We start from the raw sequence: 13,952 nt of genomic DNA, 5'->3' as shown, positions 1-13,952 counted from the left end.
TCGTTGAGTGCCTTCATGAAGACTTTATTGCGGAGCGGACCGTCAAAGCATCAATATCCATTCCAGCATGCCAATCAATGCTCGTGTGGACTTGGTAACGTCAGGAGCAGCCGTATCATTCGAGAGTATCATGATGTGCAGCATTGTCCGGGTATTGCCGGTTGAATTCCACCGTAAAGGATATGCCATACAAAGGAATCCAGGTATCTCGAAAGTTCAAGAGCGAGATTAACTCTGAAGGCATCCCATTAGAGCATCAGCTTATCCTTGCTAATATCGTCCTTGAGCTCTTCCAGTTGTTCAGACTGCTGTCGCTTCACTCTCTGGTGGTCGGTCTAGAGGACGGTGCGTCTGACTCGTAAGAGGACGACACATTGCATTTTATAAACTGTTTGCCTTTCGGTTACATATCTTCGGCCTCGAATTGGGCGAGCTCTAACTCCCCCCTCCTGCAAAGCCACCCTCTAACTGAACGATCAACACTGAAACGTTTCGCTTTGGACAGGCCTTAGGCACCCAGGGAGTGCCCCAATACATCAAGAATCCAAAACAGTGCAACACAGAGCCTTCGGGAGTCGACATTCCTGCCTCCTCCCGAGAAGGTAAGAAACATGTGCAGTTGAGATTATTCGTTGGGTGGGATAATGAAATATCAGGGTGTTTTCTTGAAGAGAAATCCGAGTTCATCCTCTAGGCGTAGCCGTGACATGAGGTAACATGGTGGGCTAGGACCTGCGGCCTCAGCACATCTTGCTGAAGACAACGACAGTTAGCTTTGACAAATACAGGGAAGGAGAGAACCTCCTTGCATTATGTTGCATATGCGACCCTTTCGAAACTCGGATAAGCATCTCCACCATCTCTTCTTCCGGGAAGCATTTTCGTCGAAATGACTAGTTTCTCGCTCTTGCTCTGAGTTGCGAGAAGTGAGTTTGGCCTTGCGTTCTGAAACCAGCACTGTCCTCGGGAGCACAACGGGTCACGCAGAATCTCAAAGATGACTGGAACCCCCAAGAAGAATACCTCTTGTACACTGGTTCCGCGAAGAACTTCATTGTGCTGCTACCAAGCACTACTAACCAGATTCTTTTGGAAGCCTGTGTCCAAATCCCTAAAGTGGGAACGGTGTACCTCCGTCGTGAGACTGCGATTTATCGGTATCTCTGGATGTAGGGTTTGTATTGCCACACTGTTTGACGTCACATAGATCACCAGTCGAGGAATTGAGGTATTCGAGAAACCGAACAACATATGACAACCACACAGAAGTTTCGGGGGCAGAAGGGCTCTGTGATTGATGTGTGACATGTGGATCTGGTAGGAATGTGCTTCAGCAAGACGTAGAGTACGCAGGTATGGGAGAGGACGCTATAAACAGTGCTTGACCGTAAGCTTCAAATGCTGGGTGCATCCTTTTCCATGGGATTCCAGATGGGGGTCGGCTTATCTATGCCGGAACAATAGCAAAGAGCGGTAGAAAGAGATGACGCATTCTGAACCCTGAGCCCCTCCGCTATAGTTCAGGTCAGTAAGGCAAAGAGGTCGAGTCATGGAGGTCGGAATGCCTACACTTATGCGCTAGGAAGACAACCCCACATGCTGTGAGTACGCTAGCCGGGCACAGGGACGGAAGGTAAGCAGACACATACTTCCGACCCCAAGGATGCCATGGATACTGAAGTCACTCAGCGAACATAATATGGCATAGTACGCAGTAGCCGCTGCAGACAGCCCCGAGAAAGCATCACATCATGACCCCCGTAGACTGCTCTTAGTGATTCCGTAAAACCATTGATGACACGCATGAGCCCCACGTCTGATAGATATGGCATAGACAGAATGCGGGATCTTACTAAACCCAGTCTGCAGTCCTAGAGACTTGCATCACCCTTTAAAGCACATAGTCGGGGGCGAGGAGTTGCACATGGCTGGGACCAAAGGTCTTTCACTCCCGGTAGGCCGTGGTTTGAGTCGGCGCCTACTATAGAAGAAACGGTATAGAGAGCTGTCTCCCGCACATCACCTAACTGCTTCGTACTCAGGAGTGGATATCGCTATGTTCGAATAGTGTTTGCAATTCCCACCGTTGCGACCTGTTCAATGCCGCTTTCTGGTCCTTCATTTACGAGTATCAGCACCAGGTAGCCATCGTCGGAAGCTACTCTTCGAGCCGCACCATCACATGCTAGAAATTTGGAAAGCCGAGGAATATCTGAGGTAGTTTTGACAGGGCCACAAGGAGGATGCTGATATTCGGATGTTGGGGGAAGGATAAGCGTCAAGAACTTGCCAGGTATGGATCACCAAGATAGTGCTGGAGGAACCACTTGGCTGGACCCATAATTTTGGATGGTTTCGCTCACAGTCTCTTGTGGCCGTTTTCTCCATCGTTTGAAAGGCCATATGGCCAGGGACACCGGGGCCCATAATGATTTGGCCATCTGATGACCGTCACGTAGTTCTCACTATTGCTCCATACAGCACAGCAGGTCTACTGGTACCAGTTAGTACCTCTCTTAATCGAACATTAAATCTTCTATTTGACGTACTGCTTTGTAAAGCTTGACGCATTCCCTATGGCGAGGGGAAAGCCCAAGGACTCGGTCTTCCGAGATCCAAAGTCACAGACATCAGATGTGACCCCGTGAAGATAGCGAGGAGTGTCCCTTTTGTGCTGTGAGCACGAAAGCCCAATACCGTGTGCAGTGGGGTCCATTGCATCAAACATTGGGCTGTCCCCAACTGCCTGTCATGGGCGTTGGTGTCTTCGTCGCATCATCATCAAATCCCCTACCGGACATGACGCTGCCGTGTCAGGGTATGCTATTCGGTGTTTAACGAAGAAAATCAGCATCGACAGCCCTCACAAGAAAGTCAGATCTAGGGGAAACATACCGATTTATCTTATCGTTAACCCAGCAGCTTCCAAGAACAGGACGTCATGCCCTGGGAAGTGTTAACAAACTTCACCAACGGAATCCATACCTCATACCCGACCACCATTGAAGTCTGTGCATCCTGTTGAGATGCAAGCTGCATATTGCAGTGTTGTAAGCGATGTAACCGGGGAGAGTTTGTTCGTAGGTATTCATGGGTAGATGTGGTGAATAATCGCGCGCGGGGATGCTGCAGAGATGCTGCGGAGATAGGCTCTGGAGATCACATTCATAGCAGTGGATGTGACGCCGGGGGCTGGAAATTAGTATGCATTCTTCCACCAGGCATTGAGAAGCCACTCACCATTGATTCCAACCATGGCTTTTCACCGGTAGATTCGGTGGTTCAGTGGCAGCGGTGACATGCTTGTTGACGTCTGTAGCGATACCCACTATAGATATAAAAAAGGCATCCATTGATTAGTTACTATAAGCTGTTAACACCTTTCCATAGTAATCATGGGGCACAATAGTCACCTCGGGCTACACTTGATGTTGCACGGCCGACAACGAGGAGACGAGAATCGGAAGGATTGGCTGGCACATCGTCCGGGTGAGTTCGCTCTGCTTGGTGCCTTGGGGTTGTTTCATCCTCTCGATGGTTTTTTGAAAGACCTTGCTAGCAGAAGTCGGTTGTCTTGGGATGAGATGATCGAGTTCTGGGATATTCCCTATATTGGTGGTTGGTGGATCTCAGAAAGCTCAAGCAGTATATATCCCAGGAAAAGAAAAGGCATTTAGCATAGAGCACCACAACACATGCCTGACCGTACAGCCATGAGCGTCTTCATTCCTGGATTTAATATACAGGGGAGAACTAATGATCACAATACATGCCTGGCCGTACAGTCCTGGGCTTCCTCTTTGCTGGATATAATATAATATATAGGGGAGAGCTGATGGATAACCTGATAGTAACAGTGCCAAGGGAGTGAGAGGGGGAAAAGAAAATCAGAGAAGAAGATGGACAAGGAAAACGGGATTGGAGAGGGCATATACATACAAGCGCGCAGAAGGAAGAAGGAAGAAGGAAAGAAGAAAAGGCAGACTGGGGATGGGCGTCGCTGTATTTAAGCTAGTGGCATGGGGAGGGCGAAGACGGTGGAAGGAGATGGAGTCAGATGGCTGGAGAAGTGCTGGCGGCGTGTAGCATCGTGTTGTTGGCAAATACGCAATGCAACGCGCCTCAATAATGGGATTAGGATGGATAGGCAAGATGGATTGGCTGGACGCTGGTATCCAGACTCATGTTGTACAACCCTCGTTGAACCTTCGGTATCAATACAGAGAATCATGCCACCACACGGCAGAGAAAACGGAGTACCACCACCTCAGCTGGTGGTCCTTTACACGTACCCGTGCGACCAATCTGAAACTTTTCACAGCCACCACCATGGACAGTCTCTTCCCATTCATTTGGTCACCCACTCACTATCCTCCTCCAACCACGCCTCGAAATTCTTCAATCCAGGATGCATCTTCCTCAGCCCTTGGATATCCGCCCCATATCCATGCTCATAGAACCAGTTGAACATGATCCGTAAGTCCCCGACCATCCACATCAGCAAGTAACAGACTACCCGATATGTGGTTGGCATATTCTTCCCCGTCTTCGCCTTGAACGTTTTCTGCATATGCTCATACGTTATGTCATCCCCGGCTAGAGACAGGCACTGGTTCCTATATCGCTGCGGCTCCAGAAAGGCCTTGGCCGCAAACACCCCGATATCGCTGACAGCGATGCCCTGCAACGGTTTGCCCTGCAGGTAGGCATCCAGGGCTGTGGCGCTCACCTTGCCCACGAAGCCGGGGACCAGATTATCGAAAAAGAACACCGGTCGAAGAACAGTCCAATCCATGGCCCCGTCCTTGGTTTTCTCGAAGAGATGATGCTCGATTCGATGCTTGCTGATAAAGTGGGGAATGTTGGTTGGGTTGTCAGTGGAGGCGTCACCGCCACGATCGACGGAGCTGTAGACAAAATGCTTGACTTCTTGCTTTATGGACTCGTCGATCAAAGCCTTGCCTTGCTGTTCTTCCTTGGTGACACTTTGGCCTTTCGCCATGGGGGTCTGCTTCATATTACCCTCTGCAAGGTACTAAGTAGAGGTGAATGGGGAATAACCTGGACACTGAAGACCCCAGAGATAGGCAAGGTAGTAAGTTTCTTTGCATTTTCGAAGATCTGTGCCGGGTGGTCAAGGTCGCCCTGGACCAGTTTGATCTTGGGGGACTTCTCGGCAAGCTTCTGCGAGGTTCCTGACTGCGGGTTGCGCGTCACGGCGAGGATCTCGACATCGGCATCCTGGGCGAGCAGGGCGTTGATGACCGCGCCGCCTTGATTGCCCGTAGCTCCGGTGATGAGTAGAGCGATGGTCATAATGGATGAGCTTAGTGTACGTATGAATGACTACTTTATCCAGGGGTAAGTGGAATAAAGCTAGGGATAGCTCTATTCCGATGTGAATAAGGTCGACGATCTCCCGGCTTTGTCATGTTGAGATCATTCTCGGCCGGTCGCGGCCATCCCTTCCGACGCATGACTAAGGAAGACCCAGGCATTTTTTTTTCGCGATGCTGCTGCTGCCTGGGGTGTCTGCTTCTTGCACGGTCAGGTGGACTGCCTTAACAGAGCAGGATGACGATGGCCGAGAACATTGCGTCTCACAGAGTCACCGTACAGTGACAATACCAATTCCCAATTCCCAACCGCCGCCCCGCCCAGAGCACGGGCATCCCAATCCCACCCCACAAATGGAAAGAGACACCTAGAGACTGGAGACTGGAGAGGCCCAAAAGGAATCCAGACTGTCCAGATCATCAACCTCAGGGGCCAGCCAAGGCAGCCCTGCCTGACCAGACCCACCCTTTCCTCGCCTTGTGAGACCGACTGAGAAAACGCTCACCCCTTCGGGCCGAGGTCATCTCACCGACGTGATGAGGCAATTACGTACAAAGTACTCCGTAGTACGTGCTCCAAGCCGGCCGTTGCACGTTTGTAGGTTCAGGCCTTTGATCGGGTGATGGACCAGCCATCGACCCCGCCCAGGTACGCACAGCACGTCTTTAACCAAAGCAGTAAAAGAATCACAAACCCTGTAGATTCCCGGCCTGGTCGACGCGCCCATCACCCACTTGACGAAACCCATTGTTTTCTCTGACCGCAAAAGTGGCCGAAATCCCGCCATCCGCTTTTGCGACGATCTAGAAAGATGGAAAAGGCGGGGGGCAATCCCAATGGCCTCGAGAAACTTGCTCGAAGCAGCCTAGTCTCGATCGCCGTGGACACTCCACAATGGCCACTCCACATGTTCCACTCTTCCGCTTCTAGTCTTCTACGGGGTCAAGGACATCTCCAAGACGCAGTTATGACTAAGTAACTTCTCAGGGGAATGTTCATCCAACCACGGCGGAATGCGTTACGTACGGGAAATCCCTCGAGCACGCAAGCTACCCCGCACTATTGCCGTTCACGATGCGCTTCCAAGCAGGTGAGCTTGGCCAGCTGTGCTGTTGGTTGGAGACCGTTTGGTAGCATCCCAATTTTGCGGTGACGGGGGCCTCGGGGCCTTCAGATATTTCTCCTATGATGTCATCGATCAATTTCTGGGGGTGCTTTGTCTTAGGGTTATCTGGGGAAATGGCTGGATGGATTGACGCCGCCGCGGCTTCTAAACAACAAGCGAAACATAGTCGGTCGCTAAATACACATCGTAGAGCTATTTCTCAATATCTATTCCAGAAGATTGCTGTGTCAAGTTGCCCTCTCTGGGGCAGTTCAAGCAAGTACTCGGGGGTCCCGGATATTTCGTGGTTGCAGAAAATGGGAACGATTCCATAAATGGCGCAAAGGCCTCCTGGACCAAGCGACGCCTCCAGTCTCCGGGACGTTCCGCGTCCTCCCAAGCATCACTGTTGTCAGGTTGATAGTCCAGGCTGTTCCTTCGGCTCTGTGGATAAACACCCCTCCGACTAGGCCTGAAAGGTAGTGGGGAGCCGGCTCTCTGTTGCTGCAATCGTTGGCGGGATCGCTGCAGCTTCTCAAGTCCTCGTGCAATCTCCTCTTTGTTTGCCTTGAGGTTGTCGTTGAATTGGAAACCAAAAATTGGGTACGAGTGGTCGGAGTCATCCTCGGCGTAGGCATAATGATAAATGTACTCTCGTTGGCGCCTATCCTGGCGCCGGATCTCCGCATCAGTGCGGTTCCGCTGCGGAAGCAGGTGGATGAGGTTGCACACATATAGAGGGAAGTCGTTGGGTGACAGACGGAAAAAGATACGCCCGGTATCGTTGGGGTCAATGCGCGATCTATCACGTTGTCGAAGAGTATCCCGGGCATGATGGAAGCTGATGGGGTTAGGAAGTGAAGTCGTCTGATTCTCTGGCTTGGATTCTAACGTTCCAGCTGAGTAGTCGAAAAATGATTGGGGGTTCGTTTCTCCCTGGTAAATAGCCAGTCGCATGCCCTTTAAATTCAGGCGGTCCAATTCGAGAAGCCCCCCATCCCAGAACGTATCTCTCCAGGTCTGTTCGGCATAGCGAAAGTAAATCTCGACAGAGATGCTGGATAAGCCGCAGAAGGCTAGGCTGAGCAAAGAGAAGGTCTCATTCCATTCAGGCAGGTGTGTCTCCACGCTCTGTACTAAGGGAATCCGGATTTGAAGATGGGATATGGACGCGACCTGCCATGTTTTCAAGCAGTAAGTGAAGTTGGCAAAAGTGGCCAGTTCCTGGGTGAAAAAGGTGGTTTGCCGGTAAGGCAATTCTCTTGCCTCCTCATATACCTGGCGGCAGGTGCGAAGGAAGCCGAGACTAAGCGACGGGTTTCTTTGTAGCGACAGGGGGCAAGGATAGTGCCCGGACGCTATGAGTGGGCCGTGGCCGACGTAAATGTCGCGACTGATGGCTTGCCCTTGGGTTGACTGGCATCCGGGATGGGTGCAGAGCCCGTCCCAGCTATTCCGATTATTCTGGTCTGCCATAAACTGTCGTCGAGCCATGCGCCAGCAGTTATCGACGGGGCACCACACGGGAATCGGTGTGCGTCGGATTTCGCAGACCTCGTTATCGAACACCGCCTTATAAATCAGGATCCGGATCTCCGCCGGCAATGATAAGAGGTGCCGTTTTGGGCTGCAAGGCTGTTAGCAAAACAAAAAGAACATTGCTGGGAGACTCTGCAAAGGTACAAGACGCCTACCGTTCTGGACTCGTGACAAAGTCATTCATTGTGGAAGATTGGTAGAGGAAACGGGAGGGAAGTATACTCTATAGGATATAGATCGGCACACTCTATGGCGTGGGAACGGGGAACGGGGAATAGAGGGAATTGGACGGCCACCAGCGGAATCTCATTCTTCTTATAAGTGCAGGAAGTGACAACAAGGAGGTCACTTGGGTAGAAATATACCAGGGCCAATGCAAGGACCGCATCATGTTTTCTGCGAGTCTGACATAATAAGAATTGGAAGAATCTTGGGGAGGGCCGAAAATGACGCGATGATCAGACCAAGTAGCGTATGGATGTATGGCTGGATGTATTTTTGGTACCAGGCGACCACGCTAGTACCACTACGGCCGCCCCGCTTCGACGGCGCCGCGCCAATCCCAGCTGGCCAAACAAAACAAGAGCCCCACCGCCAATCGATCGAGTCACCAGCTCAGTAGCTCTCACTCTCCCCGTTTCATGCCAGTTGATGGTGTCTCGGCCCCTCGAGACTGGGATCATGACTAGCAGCAACCTGCTGCTCAGCCTCGATAGTGGGAGAGCGCGTAGAGAACAGCCACAACAGCCTCAACAGCCTTGTGCCGGAGCTGGACATAAGAGGACGATGAGGTATAAAGCCGTCATCAGGACCGTTTGGGAGACGGAAAGATGATCGAATCAATACACCATCGTGGTTAAGACCGACACGCTTTTCTTTTCTTTCTACTTTGTTCATGACATCCCAAAGGTATATCATCATGTCCCCCCGATATTCATACAGTCATCTCTCCGATATTCTTAAGCTCTATCCAGACGATGAACCCCACTGTGTCGGCCACGCCCCCTCCCAAAAACGTCGTTGTCTCGCCCCCACCAACGCTAGAAGCCGTAATGAGGCACGCCGCCTCATTGATCAAGGGACCAGCATGATTCAGGCCGGGCAGTGTATCGATAGCCTGCTCTATGACCTGGCTCCACTTGTTCTCTGCACGAGGTGGCATCAGGGCCAGGCTTGCAATTTGGCAAATTCATGGATTTCACAAGTCAGTGGCTACATGACAGGACAGAATACCACCAGGCAGTCGAGTTTACTGTATAATTCGTGGCAGTCGACTCAGACGTATACGCCTTGGCAGCCGCAGCTACAATTCCCACCACAGCTCCAATCACCGCTTCAACCACAGCCACCGCCTGCATATGTTGATACAAATGCAACGGGTAGAATTTCGGAGCTTACAAGAAAGGTGCAGGCTGCTGAGAAGGAGGTGAAGAGGGCACGTAAGAGGGAGGAGAGGGCGAAGAGGGAAGCCGAACGTATCAGGCAGGATACCCAGAGCTTGGTGAGGAGAAGCGTGGCAATGGGATTTGCCAGGGGACAAGAGGAAGCAGGAAGGAATGCTTCTGGGGTACATGCCGCTGCGATGACCGGACAAGTGCATGAATTGCGAAGGGGTGATTTGGTGTCACCACGCAGAGAGGGGACTCGTGGACGAGGTGTTGATATCACCCCACGGATTGGCACTACGACTACTATAAATGGGGATTCACAGACTAACGCCACAAACAATCAGCAAAGTCAGCGTGCTGCTAATGCGGCCTCCGTATCTGATGCCAGCAACAACCGCAGTGGACCGTCTACACCAACATCTACTGAACAACGTGCTGTCAACGCTACCTCGGTATCTAACTCTGCCGATACATATAGGGCCAGCAACACATCAGCTACTTCGCTCTCTACTGAGCAACCCACCGTCAGTTCCAACTCCGTATCCAGCACCGTTGACACCAATACCACCAGCGCACCAGCTACCCCATCTCCTACTACCGATCGACGTGCTGTCAATCCAAATTCCAGCACCACCAGCACCACCAGCCCAAGCAGCACTTCCAACTCAAGCAACACAGAAGTCTCGACTCCCAACCCCACCACTCCATCAACTCCCCAAGACACCCCTTCCCAGCCAGAACCAGCCCTAATCATACAAACCCAACCCACACTTACACCTGCTCCCTCCCTCACCCCTCCTCCAACCCCTCCACCAACGATCACCACCCACGGCATTACCCGTCAACCCATCGACGGCGAGTGCTGCATATGCATTCTCCCTCTCCTCGAAGACCCTAACCCCAACCACAACCACAACACCAACACCAACACCAACAACCTAGTCTGGTGTCAAAAACAATGCGGCGTGAACATCCACAGCTCCTGCATGAACGATTGGCTGGCCTCATCACTCGGCCGAAACCTTGATCCAACATGTCCAATATGCCGTACAAGATGGTAGAATGCTATCCCTCCCTCCCTTCCCTCCCTCCTTATTCTTCGTTTCTATTCCCAGAGTCCATAGTGCCAGGAACTATGACTTTGACCTACCCAGAATGACCCGACTTTATGAATGATAACAACCGTTTTGGCCTTTGATAACGACTAGTTTAAAGAATGAATGATATCAGTTTCCTCCCATACGGACTTGCATAAATAATTATTGTACCATGTATACGATCGGATTATATGAACACACACACACACACGCATGCACACACCCCTTCAGGTCCTTCACCTATTCCTCATAGCATAGTACTCTGTACATCACGGAATTATTAATATCCATCGAACCGAGCCAATTGGGTGGTGAAATAATAATGTTCTCATAGTCAGTCAGTAACCCACCCCTAGCATCCAGAATGAGCTGTTCGCGACCCAAACTAACTATGAGACGAGGTGAGATGAGATAAAAGACGCTATCATTCATTGACTGTCTGCATCCCGGGTTGTCTCGTTATTCGAGGATAAGGCAATCATCGTCGTCATCTCGGGCCGGCTTATACATGAGTCTCTAGTAGTATTGAATCTCTAGGCGGTGATACTGCTATCAACCCTAACCTACTAAGGGCTCTTGTCTACGGAGTATAAGAAGGGATAATCTGGTTCGAGAGAGAATATGTCCAATTTGGGATAAGTATACTATCACACCAATAACCCCGAAACAAGAGGAAAGAAAGGAAAGGAAAAGGTAGGATATCTTTAAGAAAAACAGTACTCTGCACAACAAACAATACAGCGGTGTCGCTGGCCCAGCCCATCATTAAGACTCTGTATCCAGCAGAGCTATTACTCACAACACTTTTATAATATACCAACATATCTACCAAACTCTGCACCCCGTAGTAAAGAGCTCTGCTGGTCAAAAAAAGCCCACGACCCTGTTTTGTTCTTGATTCCAGAAGTCTTTCGAGAAAGCGTCGGGCCCGTAAGTCTGGAGCCCTGTGCGCAGCGGGGCGTCGTACTTCATATTCTTGTATCGCGGAGGTGGCTGGCTTTCATAGCACCGCTGTCTGAAGGCTCTCAGGGCCTCCCCCCACGCATCTGGGCTGCCGTATGATGCTTCATAACACAGGATGAATGGCTGAAGTGGTGAATGTGGTGTGATTTCCTGCTCCACTAGCCGCGGGTTTGAGTGAATACACCTTTTTGACGCGGTCTCGACGTCCAAGTCCATTCTGATAACCCGGTTCGGATCCTTTTTCACGGGTCGGGGATGCATGGTGGGGACTTCAGAATGCATTTGGGCCATTTTCGGCAGTGGAGATGGCTCGGAGTCTTTGCACAAGCTGGATAGTGTCGGTGACTGGGTAGGAGAATCCAAGCACCTGGATAATTTAAGGGGGCGGGGCCTTTGTGCGGGCTCAGGGTCATCGTACAAGTCGGAGACAGACAATGGAGATTCACAAGGCCGTTCGACCTGATGCGGCAATGGGGAAGAAGGACTCAAATGACCAGGTATTTGGACAGATCTCGGCTGCGGGGATAACTCGTAGTCTGTGCACGAGTCGGGGAGTGCCGGTGATTGGATAGGAGAATCCAAGGGAGTAAATATTTGAAGGGGTCGGCGCCTTTGTGGTGGCTCCGGATCATTGCACAAGTCAGAGACAGACAATGGGGATTCATAAGGCCGTTTGACCTGATGCGGTAATGGGGTAGATGGACTCAAACGAACAGACATCTGGACCTCTCTCGGCTGCAGGGGTTGCTCTGAGCCACTATACGTGTTGGAGGGAAACACTGGGGTTTCAAAAGGTTGGCTGAGCCGATGTGATCGCTCAATAGGAGAACTCGGACGAGTGTAATCACCCTCATCATCGCCCCGCTCTGTCTCTGATTCGCTCTCGTAAGATGTAGGCTGCCAGCCACGAGCATTCTCGCGATCAGCACGCGCGGTGTGAAGGGGAAGACGGCACCCGCAGTTGTCATCATACTGGTCCATCGATGAAATGGTAGAGTCCTGCGGGGATGATTGGGTGGAAGTCAGCGGTGTAAAAGGGCCCCCTTCTTCGTCACTCTCTAGGCTTCTCGTCCCAAAGGACAGCACGGGGCCAGGCCACTGTTGTGGTGGCTGGCCGACATACACGAAGCTGCTACCAGGAGCAGGATGCTCTGAGTTCAGATGCATCTCCATATGGCTGGTTACCTGGAAGGCGTTGACACCCAACCCCTCCAGGCTAATGTAGGAATTCTTGGATCCGGCCGAACTGTCTGTGTCTTTTCCGACGGATTCTCGCTCACACTGGAGACACGGAGTAGGGCAAGACGGGGGCAATAGGTCGTGCGCGTCAGTAACCTCATGAGAAGGCGGGGGGGTGGCGATGCGCAGCGCATTCATCATCTCGAAGCAAGTATCAATGCTGAAGCATCCGACATGGCCGCAGCCAATGAAGTGGTGGTAAATGTACTTGCACATGTTGGGTTTCGATTCTCAGTATAGATTGGATCTGAATAGACTGGAACTTCATGTATGAGAAGTAAGGTTATCCGGGGAAGACAAACAAACCCCCATAGTCGACCTTGGAGCTGATTTAAATACCATATGTAGTACCGCTTCAGAAACAAAGGAAACGACAATTGCCTTGATTTTTTGTCCATGTCTGCCCCGAATCTGCAACAATGGGATATCCAGGCTTTGTCCAGGAACCCTCCAGCAAATCGTTCCGAGTCTGTGTCTCCGTCCCAATCGACCAAATACTTGACCCCGGAATCCAACAGCCACCAGGCGGCCAGTTCATGAAAGAAGCGCAGCACCGGGTTTTCCAGTGGCATTGTGGCGCGTTGCATCTCGTCCATCCGTGTCCACATCGCTGTTTCGCTGGTAAATACAACGTCCTTGTCCTCGTCCCAGAGCCGGAACACCAATCGCCCCTCGACGCCTTTGTGCGTCATTCCAAACTCGACTTTGTCTGCAGTTCGCTCCAAGACACGGTATATTCCGCAGGTGAGATCACCCTTGTTGAAGTCCAGGGAACTGATATGCGATGCATGGAACGTTGGACGGGTCGCGGCCGGACTGACCGCCCATAACATATATGCTTGAGGAAAGTTCGCGAAGGCCATCATGTTGCGACGGAGAAAGATTGTCAGGATATTGGTATCTTTCTGGTGAGGGAGGAGTTGACGCGGCACCCGCCGGCTGGCTCGATCGTGGAGAGCATAGTATTCCGATGTGTAGATCTCGGGGGGGATCGTGGTTATGATGATAGACTCCGAGCTAGGAAGGGATCCGTAACTTTTCTCATGGTTGATCCGATTCTTGAGGCAACGGTGGAGCAAGGCCAGATAGGTGAGGGTGCTGAGGGAGGCAGCGAGGATGAAGGATGAAAGAGAGACGAAGGCGGGCATTCTACTGGCGGGGTAATCAACCACTACTTACGGACAATTCCGTCTTCCTTCTTTCCTCTTCCCTCTTCTTCATCTTCCGATGAATAGGGCTGTTCTTTAAGGCCGTTGGAGCTCCCCATGAACCTTATTCGGGGAA

General features: G+C 51.4%; 4 protein-coding genes across 4 annotated transcripts; 1 reads left to right on the top strand and 3 right to left on the bottom strand.

The window, feature by feature from the left end:
- Positions 1-4,189: 4,189 nt before the first annotated feature.
- BO94DRAFT_532086 (NmrA-like family protein) lies at positions 4,190-5,460 on the bottom strand. The gene has a single exon (XM_025611049.1). It carries the CDS (start codon positions 5,000-5,002, stop codon positions 4,349-4,351), a length of 654 nt encoding a protein of 217 aa, XP_025470883.1. The 5' UTR covers positions 5,003-5,460; the 3' UTR covers positions 4,190-4,348.
- A 1,195-nt stretch (positions 5,461-6,655) lies between these two features.
- Positions 6,656-8,165, bottom strand: BO94DRAFT_553946 (uncharacterized protein; the record flags this gene model as incomplete). Its single annotated transcript, XM_025613684.1, has 2 exons — positions 6,656-8,069; positions 8,137-8,165. The coding sequence occupies 2 exons, from the start codon at positions 8,163-8,165 to the stop codon at positions 6,656-6,658; spliced, it is 1,443 nt and encodes a 480-aa protein (XP_025470882.1).
- Positions 8,166-8,900: 735 nt separating this feature from the next.
- On the top strand, positions 8,901-10,430 carry BO94DRAFT_543373 (uncharacterized protein; the record flags this gene model as incomplete). Its single annotated transcript, XM_025613135.1, has 1 exon — positions 8,901-10,430. The coding sequence occupies one exon, from the start codon at positions 8,901-8,903 to the stop codon at positions 10,428-10,430; it is 1,530 nt and encodes a 509-aa protein (XP_025470881.1).
- A 2,375-nt stretch (positions 10,431-12,805) lies between these two features.
- BO94DRAFT_510278 (uncharacterized protein) lies at positions 12,806-13,816 on the bottom strand (the record flags this gene model as incomplete). The annotated part of the gene is made up of 1 exon (XM_025609728.1): positions 12,806-13,816. One exon carries the CDS (start codon positions 13,814-13,816, stop codon positions 12,806-12,808), a length of 1,011 nt encoding a protein of 336 aa, XP_025470880.1.
- Positions 13,817-13,952: the final 136 nt, after the last annotated feature.

This window comes from Aspergillus sclerotioniger (genome assembly GCF_003184525.1).
Source record: "Aspergillus sclerotioniger CBS 115572 chromosome Unknown BO94scaffold_5, whole genome shotgun sequence".
NCBI classification, from domain to species: domain Eukaryota; kingdom Fungi; phylum Ascomycota; class Eurotiomycetes; order Eurotiales; family Aspergillaceae; genus Aspergillus; species Aspergillus sclerotioniger.
Note: the sequence above shows the minus strand (reverse complement) of the source record. Positions and strands in the feature narration are given on the sequence as shown.